Genomic DNA, 18894 nt, shown 5'->3' on the forward strand with positions numbered 1-18894 from the left:
GGTTTTTGGTTTTTCTTGAAAAAATCACCAGTAATAAAACTTGAACTTCCCAGGCCATTTTCTTCAACGATCAATCTCTTTGTCTCTCTCCCCTCCCCTCCTCTTCCCTCCCCCTAACCAGACTGTTAGCATTTAAAATAGCCTGAAAGGCTAAATGATAAATAATTTATCTAGTAAGGTGGGCTATTTTTAAATTATAGCAGCACCTGGGAAGCAAAATGTGGCTATTAGTCAAATATGTTTTAAACCTACTACTGAAATCTTAATTATGGAGATTTCTCCATGCTGAGCACACACTCCCTAAGGCAGCATGGCCTACCTCTCCCTAGAAGGCATTCCAAGTTCTTGGCTGGTATTCGCCCCAAAGCAAAACCTGCACCTCTGTCCCCGGGCAGGTAGGCATACTTTGTAAGCCAAGTATATTTTTCCCAAGTAAATTTCAAAAAGAGAAAATCTGGAGAGAGATCTAGGATTGTTCGGTTTTCAGTTTTTCAAGTAAAGCAACTCTAGAATACTATTACCCTTACTTTATAAAAAAGAATATCATTTTAATACCAGATTTAGGAAAAGTGATCTCAGAATTAAAAAGGCATGGCAGTCCCTGTGTTTCCTCATTTCCTTTGAACTCAGCACAAGCTTAGACACTGCAGTGCGATCGTTCTCCAGATCAGCGCCTGGAAGCCACAGTCAGATGCCCACGTAAGAGGAGCTCTGGGCTTCCAGGTACTGTTGCCTCCAGCATGACTCAGGGAGATGCATGAGTGAGGAAGTGGGTGCTTAGCCATTCAGTGTAATAGTCGGTCTGATAAAAAGAGCCCTCCCTCCCTGCTTCCAATTGATCTTCCTATCAGAAAAAGCAGAATGTTAATCAACATGGGTGCATTCACAGAGACTCACTCGCAATGGAAAGTGGCTAATGAGGCAAGAGACAGGCTGGAAGCAATGCTCCTCTCTGCTCTCACCCTGGAGGGCTGCTCGCTGCTCTCTCCTCCCTGGCCTCCCTCCCCATCTAGTCTATCACCTGTCACTCACTGGGTAATCTACTCAGCCTCTAGGGGGACACAAGGGTCGTGTCCCTTCTGCCCAGAGTAAGGAACACAGCTCTCCCCGGTTGTTTCTTGAAATGTTTACACATAAAAATGGAAGAGCCTTTGTGATTTTTAACTTCATTTTCCAGAACTTAGTATATTCAACCCTAAAACATATGCACAAACCATACAATTCCCAAAGGATGGCCATTCGAGTCCATACTCAGTTTCAGTTGAAGAAAGCTCCTTAAACACAGGATCTCGGTGAAGGTATCCTCATCCGTGCCCCATCTCTTCTCACCGGCATTATAGAGAATCTGTGGGACAAGGGAGAAGACAGAAATGTTACTGCAGACCCAATTCTTTTTGAGGTGGCGGAATGAGAAGCGGGCGAGCTGACTTGACTTCACAGGTCATTGTGGTCATCTGTCATCCACATCTCTCACTTCTAGCAGAATAGACATCTGACAGCTGGGGTGGCAGGAGCCAGGGGAAGAAGCGCCACCACCGGAGGTGACAGAAAGTTGGGGCTGGGTGATGCCCAGCTTCAGGCTTCTCCTTCAGACAGGCCAGGGGAGAGGACAGCCCCAGCTGGAGCCACAGAAATGAGAAGGCAGTCAGGAGGGAGCACAGTCAAAGGAGATGATTTCTTTGCTCTGTTACTGACCTGGGCATCCTTTTTGGCCAGCTGCTCATCCACTTTCTGACTCTCATCTCTTCTGCCCTAAACAGGGAAGATAAAAATAAGGGCAACCCTTTTAGAGACAGAAGAGTCCATTGCTTGGTATCCCAACCACTACAGCATCTCAGAGCTGCTTCTCCAAGGGAGGTGATCAGGCACTTGGGGCATCTTCAGGAAATCAAAATACAAGCCACAGACTGGAAGAAAAATATATGCAAACACATATCTGATACGGGCACTGGTATCCAAAATATATCAAGAACTCTTAAAACTCAACAATAAGGTAGCAAACAACCCAATTAAAAATGGGCAAAATATCTGAACAGACATCAGATACACAGATGGCAATATAGCACATGAAAAGGTGCTCAACATCATATGTCATTAGAGAATTGAAAATGAAAACCAAACCCCTGCACATCAATTAGAACAGGTGAAATCCAAAACAGTGACAACACCAAATGCTGGTAAGGATGTGGGGCAACAGGGAATCTCATTCCTTGTTGGAAATGTGAAATGGTACAGCCACTTTGGAAGACAGTTTGGTGGTTTCTTCCAAAACTAAACATGTTTTACTGTACAATCCAGCAATTATGCTCCTTGGTACTTACCCAAATAAGCTGAAATCTTATGTCCACACAGAAACTTGCACATGAATATTTACAGAAGCTTTCATTCATAATCGTCAAAACTTACAAGGGGAATAAACTGTGGCATAGCCATACAATGAAATAGGACTCAGTGGTAAAAAGGAAATGAGTTATCAAGCCATGAGAAGAGGCAGTCTGAAAAGCCTACATACTGTATGATTCCAACTATATGACAGTCTGGAAAAGGCAAAACTACAGAGATAAAAAGATCAGTTACCAGGGGTTCAGAGGCAGAAAGACAGGGATGAATAGTGGGAGCACAGACCATTTTTAGGGCAGTAAAACTATTCTGTTTGATATAGTAATGGTGGACACACAACATTATACATTTGTCAAAACCCTAGAATGTAGGACACAAGTGGTGAATCTGAATGTAAACTATGGATTTTAGTCAATAATGATGTGCCAGTTCATTCATTCATCATCTAATTCATTCATCAACTATAAAAAATGTGTCCTGCTAATGCAAGATGCTAACCATAGGGGTCACTGGGAGAGGGTGGGAAGATGAGCATACGGGAGCTGTCTGCAGTTTCTGCTGGAAATCTAAAAGTGCTCTAAAAAATAAAGTCTATTCAAAAAACCCCCAAAACCTCAAAGATCCCCACTAACTCTCCTGTTGAAGGTTCCGTGGCTGAGTGTGTGTGCTTACACAAACACTTCAGCACGTCATGGAAAGATGGGAGACGCAGATGAAAAAGAAGAATGCTTGAATTATTTTGAAATTACAGGTGAGTGAAACATCTGGTTATAATACTGTAAAAATACACTTGTTTCTGTTTTCAAACATTTGGTCTGTTTATGCTTGCCTGATTTTTGCCTGATCTCTTTTTTTGTTTGTTTGTTTGTTTCAGGGCTGAGGCTACTCTGCTCCGACTAAGCGTCCCAGTTTGCCTTCGTCTTGTTCTCCTTTCATCATCCACCGTGTTCCAACAGTAAAAATGCTAACGATCATTGGTATTAATAATAATAAGCCGCCACTGTACTGTTGACACCCCATGTGCTGTTTCACATCCTCTCTCTCTCTTAATCTTCACAACACCCTATGAAGTTGGTACTGTTATTATTTTAATTGTACAGATGTGTGAAATGGAGGCTTTAAGGTTTCAATTAAAGTAACCTGCCTGAACACACAAAGCCAGTAGGCAGCAGAGGAGTACGGGGTTCTAGGTCTGACGCTGAAGCCCTGCCCGGGACCCCCGCCCTCCACTGCCCCGAGTGGGCGTGTGTGCCCACTTGCACACACAAGCGGATGTGCAGTGATGATGAATGCAGACCTGGGGGCATATGTTTGCAGCGATGCCTCACCCATTTGGGTTTGTAGGTTCAGTCTTCATAAGGTTTTCACCATTGAAAACAACTGAAACCATAATTAGGATAAACTGCTTCCTAGTGGCGTAATGCCTCACTTTGACAAACGCTGTTTCAACCCTCAGGCTGAGACGGTTGCTGGGATTTTCTCCCACATTAAGGGCTGTGCAACTCAGCTGAAAGAGGCTGCTGGGGTAGGACTTAAATCATTTCCTCCCTTACACACACGTATGACTACATCTCATCCTTGACCTTATCATCTTTTTTTATCAAGTCATGCACCTCTGACAAAGAAACAGCAAGGTGTGGCCTCATTTGGTCACACGGTGATGAATGGTTTAGTGACTCTTCCAAAGGCGGTAAGGACAAAGTTCCAGCAAGTCATTTTTTTTTTTAACCCTGAGACTGCCATACCCATCTCTGAAGGTAACCCTTCTGTGTCATGTGTCCTACTTAACTTAAATGCTCCCAAGTGGAATATATATTCTTTGGAGCCCAGAAGAAAATCAACATGTTCTTAAAAATGGAGACACTCATAATGGAAATGAACAATTATTTTTCTTTCAGATGAACTTGCAGAACATTTCCTAACACATTATGAATCCTGATCAAAAGACATTTAATCCATTTACTGACCAAAACAAGATTCCTTAAATACATCATTAAGTTACACTTTCATGGTGGTGGTTAAATATTACACTGCTTGATGGCAATCCAAATGTAAAATGAACAAATCATTTCATAAGGGAAATTGCAATCTCATTGTCTCAGTTTGGTTATTTTCAAACTCCATAAAAATTATTATCGAGCGTGCAACTTACTAGGGAGTTAAAAAGTAAAAAATAAAACCTTACATCAGCCAAAGTCAACAGAGCTTTCCGGAAGTCACCAGAGGTTTCAGAACTAATCGCATCTCCGAGACTTTTCTTGTATACTGAAAGCAAATAAGAATGAAATTAAGCTTTGATAAACTAAAAAATGTTATTATAAAACAGAGAAAAGCTTAAATGGCAACACTGGCAAGGAAGGAGTACCTGATGAAATAAATTACGCCTTCTTTTATTTTTTTTAACCTCCTAGCGCTTTTCCAAGATGTACACCTCCTTCTTGTAACTATTACTGTAGTATGTGGTGTGGTAGATGCACAAGAACATAAGAAAATGCCATTCTGGATCAACTCACGGTTCATTTCACCTGACAATAGCACTAAGGAACGTATGGTGAGAAAGCTAGGGTGGGCAAGCTGCTAATTTGCCTTCCAATTTCCACTGCCTCCTTCTTCCAAAGGAATAGAAGCCTGACCTTGAGCAAGACAGAATGCACAGAGCATAAAGACTACGTCCTCTGCTCTCCTCTGAGCTAGGCATAGCTCGACAACTCCATTCTTGGCCACCAAATGTAGGCAGACCTATGTGACATTGCTAGGAAATCTCCTCAGTGATGGCTCTTTCCTCCATCCTAATGCCTGGAATGTAGGTTGACCCCTGGAGCCTGGGCAGCCATATTGCACTATGAAGACAAAGACTACATCTCAGCGATGGCAAAGAATAAGCAGAAAGGGGCCCGGGTTCCTAAAAGTTGATGAGCTATCAAGCCAGTCCTAGAAATGCCTATCTCCAGACTGCTTCTACACATGAGAGAAATAAACTTTTATTTAAGCCACTATTATTTTTCTGTTTTATTGAACCTGACTCTAACCTTAATGCATACAGCTAGACTGCATTATTGGATATCTCTCAAAAGTAAGAAAGCTACCCTAAAACCTACTATTTCCCCATAACAAACACCAACTGTGTGTTCACATATAGTCCTGACTACTTGTAGCACCTTTTGCACAGCTTGTGATGTGCAGTGTCCGTTGATTTGTAAATCTCTGCTCTGCTCTGTCCACGGAGCAGCGATTCTCTTGGGGCCACGACATACCTGATGCAGCTGACACCAGGTGGCTATTGGAACTCTCCCTGCATCGTTCTCAAGAACTCTAAAAGTCAATCATATGAACGCTTGTCCTTTTAAATCAATAAAAGACAATCATAGAAAGTGACATGAGATGACCTAATAGCAAGAACTGTGCTGAGAGACAAACTCTTCCAGCATGATTTTAGTAAGGCTCTTTTTATGAAACCTATAATTTCCCAGAGCAATTCAAATAAGAAAAACCCACTATAAATAAAGATTATTTATCGAAGTAATAACATTTAGTAGGCATCATTTTCCCTAACAGTCATGCTATTGGTACATCTATCCTTCACTCTAATTAGAAGTTTTTTTTTTAATTTAAAAATATCAAGCCAAAAAAACGAAGCTCTCCTTTGTTAAATCTGGGGGAGTGTTTCATAATTTTAGAAATATCTAGATGAGACTTTATAGTCATCTCATGCAGCCTCACATGCCTCCCTTCCCTTCACCCGAGATATTTTGTGGGAAGTTAGACTAAAGATACAAAAATTATTTCGATGCAAGTTGAAAACTACTTTATGCACTTGAGGCACAAGATGGTATAGAAAAGCAAAAATGATGTTTCAACAGTGCATGAGCCTGAAACAGAACTTTGAGTTTTCGATCCCTGATTCAGTGCTCTCTCACACACCATTAACTTTAGAACACTGGAAAGAGTTCTGAATTTAGCTCTCTATTCGTTTAGAGTCTATTGTGTCATTGTACTGTACGAGCCACGTAAAACGCCTGGTCCCTTTATGAGGGCCAGGTTGATAGCTCTTTTGATGGGTTTCTCATGCATGGGTCACCATTTCACATTATATGACAGCATTAATCCCACTGCAGCTGACTCCAACGGTTGGCATCTGACCATAGGTGGTGAGCAGCCAATGTACAGAGACGACCTGGTGGGAGAACTTTGCCCAAAACAATGCTTTCCACTAGACAGTGCCTTTCCAAGCCCATTGAATCTCTTCTTTTAGGGAGTGAGCTGTACAGAATTTTTTTAAAAAAAAGAGTAACAAAGAGGTGGGAAGAACCCCAGAAATAAGGCATGAAACAGAAGCCAAGAATAACCAGAAACCATGGGCAAATGAAGCCTCAACTAGACGAGCACCATGTAGTAAGGGAGGAGAAGTTCCTTGGTGTTGTCAGAACAGTGGAAGCAGAGAGGAGGGAGAAAGAGTTCCTATAATGGAGACATCAGCGCAGGGGAGCAGTGGATGTCTGATGCTGAGGGAGAGACAAGACGGCTGAGTCCCGAGGGTAGTGCTGGGTCCTGAGCCTCCGCAAAGCTTGGCTACACACGGCTGAGAATATTTCCTTCTTTTACTTCCTGTGTATCATTAATCCCCACTCACCAAGGGAACCCAGATGCAGCTCAACTCCTTGTAGCCTTAGACAGCTTAACTCACACAGATACAAGGCATCTGGTAACTCTGAACAAAGACCACTTGTCGCATTTGCAAAATGACGGTCCTAAATGCTAGAACACTCACTTGGTGCTTAAGACTCAGACCTCAGCCTTGAGGATATTCATTCAATAAATCTTTGAATTGATCCCCCAATGGCTCCAGGCACTGGAGATACAGCAGTGAACAAAACAGACAAAAATCTCCCTTTCATAGAGCTTATGTCGTAGGGTTGTTTGTACAGAAACGCTGAATTCCAAGGAGACTCTCCAGGCCAGTCAACTCATGGAGTGGTAACTCTTCCAAGAAACAGCAGGAAGTAACAAAGCATCTTGGGATAGAGCCCCTGGCTCTGGTGATGTTTTATATGCACATCTTGTTGAACAGAGGGAACCAGAAATGTTAAACACCTACAAGGTACCCACTTGTGCCTATTATCGAGCAATTATCTCATCTACCCCAAATTTGCCCTTCTATACCTAGCTTTGTGGAGCTGAGGTTAGGACTTTGCAAAGTACATTTCTCTTCTGCCCCCCACACCCCAACTCCCTGCTAGATTCCACCAATGGGAGGAGTCGAGGGAGAATAGATGGAAGGCAGAAGGAGGAAAGAAGGACATGCTATTGGCTTGCTATTCATGTCAGTGTCAACCCAGTGAAGGGCTTTCCCCCGACAGCAGCAGTTGGCTCCAGGCTCCAAGGACGAGTCACCTGCTTACATGTCTGTGGAGGTACCAGCTCCAGCTGGACGGAGGTCCCTTCACAGAGATCTGCACCTCAATTCCCTAGGCATCTCCTCTGAGCCCCCGAAGCACCAGCACTGGAAAGCGGTGCCCTCTGAGCTTCTAGTTTCTGCAAACCCCAATCCCTTTCTCTGCTGTCCCTGCCCTGAGGGTTATACCTCCGTGCTACCTCTGTGTTTCCTTTCTGCTTTTTCAGTCCTCTCAAAGGTGTTTGAGCGATTCTCTCTATTAAATTCTGTTAAAACACCTCATACACTTCTGTTTTTCTGACTAGACCTGATTGGCACATCGACCATAAAATAGTCACTTTCCTACCAGTGGGGTTTTTACCTTCGAATGGGAATTTCTCACAGTAACCTCCCTAACATCCATCTGGGGACCAGTATATCCCTTCTTTGGCACTCTCCTGCTGCAGAAGCTCCCTGATACACAACTGACCTCCCTGATACAAAAACATAGAAACTGTTGTTCAGTAAGAATTGCGCAGGTCTTTGTCCCTGGTTCTTGGGAGGTAACCTCTAAATACTTGGAATTTCCCCAGTAACAGGAACGTCATTGTTATTCATGGTGGGTCCCCTGAACCACACCGGAGTCTATGCTAACAGGATGACTCAGGATGGGGCTCAGTCACACCAGAAAGACCAACCATGTGATTAAAGGGTTAAGGCTTTGAGCCACATTCCTGACATCCAGGGAGAGGATGGGGACTAGACATGGAGTTCAGTCATGTGGCCAGTGATTAAGTCAATCCTGCCTGTGTCATAAAACCCCAGTAAAAGCTCTGGACACCAAAGATCAAGTGCGCGTCCCTGGTTGGCAGTTCTACATCGCTGTGCAGGGAGGTGAGGCATCCTTCAGACATGGAAGCTCTGTGCTCAGGACCCTCCCAGACTTTGCCCTGTGTATCTCTTCACTCGATCCGTCTTGATTTACGTTCTTTACAGAAAACCATAATTGTAAGTCTGGAGCATTCTTGAGTTCTGTGAGTCATTCTACTGAGTTATTGAACCTGAAGGGAGAGTGAGGATCCTCTGAGTCTGTCACCATTTGGTCTGAAGTGCACGTGGCCAGGGACCACCTGAGCTTGTGGCTGGTGTCTGAAGCTAGGGTAGTTTTGTGGCGACTTGCCCTTAACCTATGAAGTCACTCTAACTTTGGGTTGTTGGTGTCAGAATTGCATGGCAGGCGCTTTCTACTTTCAAAACAGCTAGCAGACTATTAGGGCTTTTGCTAATTATACTGAACCCACATGAGCAATACATCCTCTAAATGGTCCATCTAATTTCTCACACCAAAAATCATGAGGCTAATCTGAGTGGTTTTTAACATATAATATTAATATGCAATGATCTGAGTCTCTTACACTGATGAAAATGGTGGATTCAATTAAGCAGTGATTGCCGAGAGCAAAATTCACCGTAGTTACAATGTCATAAATACACAGCATTAATGGATTATTATGCAGCAGCTTCTAGCTCAGATCATATTAAAAATTTTCTCCAAAAATCCACAGTCCCTAGCCCATTTTAGAATGTATCCTCCTTTTAGTTTTACACATTTAGCCTTCTCAAAATCACCATGAAGAAGAGATTGGCAGGTTTCTGGGAGAAGCAGCACTGGCCCGTACAGGTGTAAGCAAGAGTGAAGGGAAACAGAAAATAAGGTCACCTGTGCAGTAGGCGTGGCCGATCTCCTTCATCTGCCGGCTTGTCCTGGTGGTTAAGATTTCAATCAGCGCATCTTCATTTGTCCCTGTGCCCTAAGAAGAAAAAGGAAATCTATTTTTAGAACACTTCAAAAAACTTAGTTTCACTCATTTCAATCTTAATATCTTGGTTTACACAGATGAACAGGTTTTAGTAAATCAACGTAAGGTCCTATATAGCTCTAAACTGGTTCTCGAATTTCCCTTACATTTTAGTGTTAAAATACCATGAATCATCTGAAGTTAACTGACATCAAAATTTTAAAGAAAATGTCCAACTCTAGAGAAAAACTCCATCGAGTAGTTCAAGGAAAAAACAGTATCAAGGGAAAGCCTATGTCATTCAGGATCAGAAGTAAGAATTCAAACATTATTACAATTAGAAAGGACTCTGCAATTCTCTCGAATTAGTTCATCCTTGTACCAATGCACTGGGTTGGTCAGCATGTATGATTCCCTTCATCCAGGGAGATCTTTTAAAGCCTCAATAATGTATGTCATGAGTGCACAGTTGGTTTGCAGACTAGTTATTCCTGAGTCCTGGTTTATATTGAGGTCACTGACTCACACTGTGACTCCAAGAAAAGCCATTTACACTAGGACTTGATCAAATAAGGCCAATATAGCTCACGGACAGAGGCTGAAATCTTTTATCTTCCTTGATTGGTAACAGAGCCCCCATTTTCAAGCTTAGTGTGTCTCTACCCAAATAAAGACCAGGAGATTATCATACTAAGTGAAGTAAGCCAGAAAGGGAAAGAAAAATACCATATGATATCACTTATATGTGGCGTCTAAAAGAAATGACACAAATGAACTCATTTACAAAACAGAAACAGACTCACAGACATAGAAAACAAACTTACGGTTACTGGGGGAAAAGGGGGCAGGGGTGGAGGGATAAATTGAGAGTTCAGGATTAGCAGACACTAACTACTATATATAAAACAGATAAACAATAAGGTCCTATTGTATAATAGGGAGCTATATTCAATACCTTGTAATGGCCTATAATAAAAAAGAATATGAAAAGGACTATATGTTTATTTGTATGTGTGTGGCTGAGACTATGCTATACACAGAAATTAACCCCACATTGTAAACTGACTATTCTTCAATAAAATAGAAAGAAAGATACAATGGCTGGATGCTGAGCTGCCATCTAGCCGAGAAGTGTTATCTGTAGGCTGGAGGTGGCTGAGTCTCTGACAATGGTGGTGCCATGACACCCAGCTCTGGACTGCTTACTTTGGAGTTCTTTTGCCTAAGAGAGAGTGAGTCTAATTCAGTCAGTCATAAAGCCTTCTTTGAAAAAGAAGAAGTTCCACAGTCACCAGCCTGTGCTAAGAGTCCCAGCCTGCCCTTCCTAACAGCCTGCCCTGAAGATTTTAGATCTGCCTGGTCAGCCTCATAATTGTGTAACCAATTCCTTGCAATAATCCCTCACTCTCTGTCTCCTGCCTACTGGGTCTGCTTCTTGGGGGAACCCTGACTGATACAGATAGAATTTTAAACAGCCGCAGAGACAGACAGGAGACAGACCACGCTGGGAGATGTCGGTCATGATAAGGAGTTCGGATTTTAAGCAGTCAAAGCTTAAGGAGAAATCTGAGATTTCTGCCAGTGAAGAGTACAAGCTGATTCTAAAAATAAATTTATAGAAATAAGTTTGGCTGTTCTAAATAATTTTGGCTACTCTATGGTGAATGGATTTGAAATGGGCAAAAATAGAGGCAAAGAGACCAGTTCAGAGGACATGGATGTGGTCCAGTTAGGAGATGAGAGTGGTTGAGCTAGAAGGATAGCAGTGGATTCGGGGAGACGTGCACACACTTTTGATAGATTCTGAAGTAGAGCTGATGGGCTTGCTGACACATTTGGGAGCTTTGAAGCATGAGAGAAAGCAAGGGATGAAGGCGAGTTCTAGGTTTTTGGCCCAAGCAATGGGGTTAAAGATGGTGCTTTACTCTCAATGACAACAAAATAAGAGAACCTAACACCTCAGGTCAGAAAAAAAAAAACCAAAACAAAAACCAGCAAAAATAGGATATGACAATATCCTTTCAGGCCAGGAACGTGTGGGCTTAAGGTTCTGGGGCTGCTTCCCTTTCAGGGTTGTTCTACTGACTGGAGAGCACAGAGTCTCCAAATCGATCCCATTTCCACCGATATCTCAAGTGTGCCCTGGCAGAAAGTCACTCTTTTTGATAATCAAATCCTGGGCAGAAACGGCTTGTGTAGGGCTCCTACCTTCATGGATTTCTTCAGCTGTTTTGCATCAAACACTGCCGGTGGTGTCACGAGGGCCACCATGAGATTCTTCAACTCACCAGAGAGGTCACCCTTCAGGTCATCTTTCAGTTCCTAAAACAAAGAAAACCCAAAGACAAGAGCATGAAATAGTTCTCCTTTCTCTTCCTCCAAAGTCACCTAGTGAAAGATGAACGTGCCTGTGTGAATTCAGACAAAAGCACATCCATCCACAGGAGATAAACAGAAATGGTGAAAATATTTCTATGGATATTAATTTACATTTTACAATTGCTTCCAAAAAGTTCTGTTTTATAGAAGGCTTTCTGAGGGAAAACCAATGGAGGAGGGTCTATGCATGCCACAGGTAGGAGCTGTGTATTCGAATTCATTTCCTGGGCCCTTGACACTCTGCTCTCCACACTAGGGCTGGGGTGAGGGAGAAGAAGGGGAGGGGGAGCCCCACAATTCACACTGAGCTTCACTGGAAGGTGCTCTGTTTCTGTCTTGTTTCTCAGTGACTCCTAAAGAGCTTCAAAGAGGAAGGGAAGGGAAGACAGCACACGAGTGTGTTGTCTTGCTCAGAAGCTTGGCAATTCATTTAAGTTGAACACTGTTTACTGTGTGCCTGCTCTGTGCCAGGCACTTAAAAGTGAGTTAGACACAGTCGTTACCCCTAGGACATTATGCCCTAATGGGAGAAACAGAAGTAGTCAAAGACAAAATTTCAACATAATATGTTAAGTATCTGAGAAAGGAACACCGAGAAGGACATCTTAATGGAGCCTGGGAGCTTGGAGAACACTGCTGGATGGTGCCCCAGCTCTCTTGGGTGGTCCCCACACACTCTCAGTTCTGGACCCGATGCTCTGATTGGCCTGTGTTTCCACTCTTTCCCCTATACAGTTCATTAGTCCCAGCAGCTAAAATAATCTTTCAAATATATAAATAAGATAATAGCATTTCCTTTCTTACAAAATTCCAATTGTTCCCTATTATTCTTAGAATAAAATCTAAACTCTGTACCAAGACCGCAAGGCCCAGTGTGTTCTAAGCCTCTCTTCAGTCTCAGCTCTTCCCTCTGCCTCCCTTTACTGTCTGCACTCCTGCCATACGGGAACTTTTTCTGTTTCCTAAGTGTTCCCAGCTTGTTTTGGCCTCATGGCTTTTGCATTTGCTGGCCTTTCTGTCTGGAACGCTCTTCCCCGGCTCAAGCAGAGCAGACGTCTTGGTGGTGTTTAGTCTTAGTTGAGAGTAAGGACACAACCTCTCACTCTCGTCTCCTCACCACGTGATCTAAAGGAGCCATCACCATTCTCTAGCATATCACCCATTTTAATTCTTCCACAGCACTTACCAATATCTGAATTTATTTTACTTATATATTTACTATTTTTCTAATAGAATGTTAGGTCCATTGGAAAGAAAAGAGGATCTTTTTATTCTAGTGAATCGCCACTGTCTAGGGTATCTCCCGACACAGAGTAGTAACCAACCCCTGACACAGAGTAGTTTATTATTGAACAAGTAAACTGCATGGAAAAGACACACAAAATGTTCTTAAATAGCTTTTGTATAGCTTCTGGTACTTAGTATGTTTTCATTCACTGAATGAATTAAAAAAAATCTGTAATTACATAAACACATTGAAGTTGGAAGACAAAGAACATCTAAGACAGGGTTTATCAGATGATTGATCAGATAACTCTTTGCTGTGGAGGATGGTCTTGTGACTTGTAGGAAGTTTAGCAGATTCCCTGACCTCCACCCACCAGATACCAGAAACATCCCTCTCTCTCCCATCAGTTGTGATAATCGAAACATTTGGAGTCATTGCCAAATATCCCCAGGGGAGCAAAATCATTCCCTCTGAGTTTAGAGCCACTGATCCAAGGCAACCCTCCTTACTCAACAGATGAAGGTACTGAGGCCCCGCAAGATCAAATAACACGCCCAAGGTCATTCAGCCAGTGAAGGGCAAAACTTAAGACTCCTATTCCAGGCTGTCAACTGGATACACAAGGGCTTTTCTGTTACACTTGGCCTGAAACAAAAGATCCGTGGGCATAATCATGGGGGAGCCGCCATGATCCATCAGTGATTAGCTCTTTACTGCCTGTTACGTTAACAGAATCGTACCTTTCCATAGGCTGCTTGGTATTCCTTCACAATCAGCTGCCGCTGTGCATTCGACCGTTCAGCCAGAATGCTGATGAGCATGTTCTCATCCGTTCCTATGTGAAGGATAAATAATTTTATTCATCGTCAACCCAAATATGCTTAATAACTGTCATGAACAAAAGTACAATGATTAATGGTCTGAAACAAATGCAGAGAGGAGGGCATTTTAATTTTTAATTTCCAGATCTTCCCAGGTTGGCATCTTTATTTCCTTGATTGCCTGGGTTTTGCAAAAGAAAATGAACTTTATTTGGATAGTCTGGGGGGCAGAAAACAATCATTGCCCAACATTCCTACCCGTATCAGACGAGGGAGTAGTACAAAGAACACGTTGCTTTTGAAGTAGGTTTTTTCATCCTTATGAGGGTAAGTTACTATCTTATCACCTTTTATTTCTCTCTTATCTCCATATTTGACATCAGAATCATTTATTTCCTAGAAAAAAGGAACTGACATTTGTTGAGAATCTACCACATACTAAGTACCTTTTATTCACTGTCATAGTTAATAATATTCACAGGGGTCCTGGACAGTAGGCATGATTAAGCCATCCTAAAGGAAAAGATACTAACACCTAGAGAACTTCTCTCATTTGCCAAAGCATGCAGCTTTTAAGTGGTGCAGCATGCACCTGAACCCAGATCGCTGCCTCCAAAGCATTATTTCTATCACTGGTCCACATCCCCTTCAGGCATTTCACATCCATATACTTAACCACCTGTGGTAAGCACAAGTATAAGGCTGATGCTGGCTTGCCTATAAACGACCTCCAGGTCACTATTTTCTTGGTAATTATAGTATTACAATAATGTGGGAAGTGGAGAGTAGTAAATTAAGAGTATGGGATTAACAGTTACACACTACAATATATAAAATAGACACACAACAAGGACCTACTGTACAGCACAGAGAACTATATTTAATATCTTGTAATAACCTATCCTGGAAAAGAATTGAAAAAAAGAGAAGTAGACATACATATGTGTATGCGTATAACTGAATCACTTTGCTATACACCTGGAACCAGTATGAAGGAAAAAAGGCAATGCAGGAAGCTGTGTCTGCTCCTGCGTGGCAGAGGACAGCCCCGAAGCTGGGGGCTGCGAGCTGACTTGTGCGCCTCGGGCTTGCATGACTAGCACGGTATGAAAGATTAGTTGGAACTCAAGGCTCAGTTTCCCTGTGTTGCGGTAACTCACAGACACCTTGGCTCCACAGGCCCGTGGCAGTGGTACACACTCTACATGAAAGATGGCACAAAAGAAACTGTACGTGATTAGCCGCTGGGCCTCCCAGTGAAAGATGCTGCCCCACTGTGTCTCTGGCCTTGTATTCTTCTACGGAGTTAAGTAAACACAGAATCTGATTAAACCCTTGTTGTGCCCTGTGAGTATGATCATCAGCTTGGACCTTAATGGCACCTGGGTTGGTGCACAGCTAGACACCTCCAACTACAAGCATCTCAAACTCAGTCTGCTCCGGGTTGGATTCATTCTGTTTCTTCTCTAACTTGTCTTTCACTGTGTTCCCTCATCAATGTCACTGCTATAAATGTAGTCATCCAGCCAAAAATCCTGGGAGTCATCCTATACCTCATTCTTTCCCTTACTCTCTACATGGTAGCAACCATCTGCATCTCTTGAATCTGTTCTCTCCTCCTTCACTGTGCACTCATCATATTTTACCTAGAAACTTCAGTAGCCTCCTAACTTGACCTCTTTATCATTCATACTGTATATTACTGCCTCAGTAAATGTTTTTTCTAAGCAAAAATTTTAAAATGCGTCTGATTATGTCAATCCCTTGGTTGAAACTCTAAAGATTCTCTGTAACATTCAGGATGAAGTTTGAGCCCCTTGGCTTGTACACCAACCAGTTCATTAGGCTCTAACTCCTGCCTCATGTCTCTGTTCTAACTTCCCAGCCCCTTCCCTGTGTCTCTATACCCTGTGCCCCTAGACTCCAGACGTTAACTAACTACCCACAGTTACATGTAGGTTGTATGCCAGGCAGTTTCTCCTCGCTTATTCTTGCACATGCTCATCACCAGAAACCAAACCAAGCTGCCTCATGGTTCAGAGACTGGATCTGACACATGCCTAAGGCCAAGGCCACCATGACACCTGGTTCTGGTGCTGGGAGTGGTGCTCACAAACAAAAATCTCCTCCTCAAAGTGGGCCTGCAAACCAAAACACAAAAATTCACAGAGAAATATAATGTTAAGGGAGAAAGACAAGCAATAGACTTTGGAGACCATTAATTCATTCAATTTGCCATTAACTGCATGGAAAAGTCTACTCAACACTGTGTATAAATAGGGAATCAAAGAGATTAATAAAGAAATAACTTTCACTTAAAAATAGAAAAAAACCTTAAATAGGCAGAAATAAAGTAATATTACACTGATAACTCTAATAGTATAATTCATAAAACTTGACAAACTGACCCTAAAATTCATAGGGGAGGGCAAAGAGCCAAGAAGGGCTCCTGCCTTACTAGACACCAAGTAGCAGTATTAAATTATAGTGGAAATTATGACAACGTGGTATTGAGACAAGGAAAGGCACATAGACCAAGGAGGGTGTAACACAGGGCAGAAAAATAAAACTTATAAAAGAAAGGTGGCATTACAAATCAGCGTGGAAAGGATGACCTCTTCAATAAACTGCACTGGGACAATTACATAGCCACATGTGATAAAATAGAATTAGATTTAAGCACCCTGCACAAACATTAATTTCAGGCAGATTAAAGATCTCAATGTGAAAAAAGTAAGACTGTAAAACTTTGAGTAGAAAATACAGGAGAATATCTTTATGAGCTCATTATAGAAAAGACACAGTAAGTATAAATCATTACAAAGATACTGGTAAACAATTTCACTAAAGTTTAAAACTTCTATGCAATAAAATTGACTACAACCTATGTTAAATGAAAACCACAGACTGGGAAAAGATATTTTCATAGCTGGTAATTAAAAGTTTTGTATCCAGAATTTATTTAAAACAAAATTTGCCAAGTAAGAAAAAGACAACCCAACTGAAAAACAAAAAAATATATGAAGAAGTAATACATGGAAAAGGTAGCAGATAAACAAGAAAGGATGCTTCACTGCATCAGTATGGGGGATGGGGAGGAGAGAGGAAGCAAACAGATACAGAATGAGATACAATTGTAGACCCTCTCAATTGGAAAAACTAAACAGGACAATCACAGTAAGTATTGATGAGAACACAGAGCAAGAAGTCTCATATATTGCTGGTAGGGATGCTAATTCATATATTCATTTGAGAGAGCAGTTTTGGCAAGACTTCTGGTTAATTTGGAGGTGAACATCCCCTTCAACCCAGAGAGTCCAACCATTACATTCTAGAGAGATGTTAGCAAATGCGTACTAGGCTTAAGCACGACTATTCAATGCAGTGTTTTTATATTGTAATAGAAAAGAATTGTAGGCAATTTAAATGTCCCATCAATATTCCCATCTTATGATGCAATAATTCAATAGACTACTCTGCAGTTAAAATGAATGAACTAAAGCTAAACATATCAACAAGCATATATCTCCAAAACATAATGTTAAGGGATAAAAAATAAGCTGCAGAAGAATATGTACAGTATGATTCCAATTTATACTGTATGAGACCCTGCAAAACAAAATGTGCACACATATGGAGTTCCGAGCTACAAGTTTCACGGGAACAAATTCTAATTTAGAAAGGCGTTTATCTCCAGGGAACAGGGTGGGAATGAGATCCCAGCAGAGTCAGCAGGGACTGTGTCTGTAATGACTTATGATGATGATGGTGATCATTGTTGGCAGCAGTGATGGTGATGGTGGTGTTTAATACTAAGTAAACATGGCAAATATTAAGATGGAATAAAACTGACTTCATGATACTTTTCCTCATTATTTCACAATTTAAAAAAGTGCTTCCAATTTCTCTCACTGAGTAAGGCGACTTGGGCAAACTGAACCTATGCATTTTTAGACTTAACGTTCCGGATTTGCTTCAACATTAAGAAAGGAATTGTAAAGCATTACTTACCGATTCCTCTGATTGCCTTACGAATAGCTTCAGCATCCACTGATGGGCTAAAACCTGGATAATCTCTCACTGTCCCTCGGTGTCCAACCTAGAAAAAAATATCTGACAGTCTCACTGGTTCAAAACGACATCTTTATTTATACTACATATGCATAATCCCCTATGCCCACTGGAAACCCATAACAAACCCATAAGTTGCACACCTTCTTATCACTTCAGGAGTAGTTCAAGAGAGTCTCTCTGCCCTGGACATGCAGGCAATGCAACAACTACCACATATACAATAGGCCTCCTTCTTTTTCTCTCTTGTATAGCAATTTGGAAACATAAAACATTCATTCTCTAGAGCAATGACTTGTGTTCATCCTGGTGATTGAAGAATACTATCTTTAAAGTGGCATCTGCATGAAAGCCATGAGAAAGTGGGAATTTCCTACCTCTGAAAGCAGCTCTTTTGCCCCTTTCTTACTTGCTCACTTATGCCCCCCTCTAATCTTAAAAGAACCTAATTATAGGAATGAGATCACTAAGCAACTGAAACTAACTTGCCTACTTTGTTGATTCTTTTCCTAGATAAAAAGAAGAATGAAGTTAGTTAAGCAGCTACAGAATGATTAACTCTCTACCTGCAACAGCCAAAACTCACAGCTGAACAGAATCTCTGGAGCTGGTCTCTGGACATGAGTCCACCTTCTCCCCAGATTGTTGGCTTTTCTGATTAAAGCACCTTTCCTTTCTATTGACACCTGCCTCTTGATTACTGGCTTTTGAGTGGCGAGCAGCTGAACCTGAGTTTGGTTAACACATCCTCTTTTTTTAAAGTGATGATTCAAAACTCTTTACTGCATCTCTCACAGAAGTAATTGTGGCTTGCAGACTTCAAGATGTTTTCATTAATGCTGACTGCTGTCCTCGGGGAATTCTACACCAGAGGACCCATAATGA

At 41.8% G+C, this 18894-nt stretch overlaps 1 protein-coding gene across 2 annotated transcripts in view; it reads right to left on the reverse strand.

Moving 5' to 3' along the window:
- ANXA3 (annexin A3) overlaps window positions 1-18894 on the reverse strand; it is a 51912-nt gene that overhangs the window by 15081 nt on the left and 17937 nt on the right. For both annotated transcript variants that reach the window (XM_032457255.1, XM_032457253.1), the window contains exons 3-9: window positions 17950-18037; window positions 13858-13952; window positions 11719-11832; window positions 9432-9522; window positions 4526-4605; window positions 1696-1752; window positions 1252-1345 (exon numbers count right to left, since the gene is read on the reverse strand). In XM_032457255.1, the coding sequence (XP_032313146.1) occupies window positions 1252-1345; window positions 1696-1752; window positions 4526-4605; window positions 9432-9522; window positions 11719-11832; window positions 13858-13952; window positions 17950-18037 (619 nt within the window). The remainder of the gene's footprint in view (window positions 1-1251; window positions 1346-1695; window positions 1753-4525; window positions 4606-9431; window positions 9523-11718; window positions 11833-13857; window positions 13953-17949; window positions 18038-18894) is intronic.

This window comes from Camelus ferus, chromosome 2 (assembly GCF_009834535.1).
Source record: "Camelus ferus isolate YT-003-E chromosome 2, BCGSAC_Cfer_1.0, whole genome shotgun sequence".
NCBI classification, from domain to species: Eukaryota; Metazoa; Chordata; class Mammalia; order Artiodactyla; family Camelidae; genus Camelus; species Camelus ferus.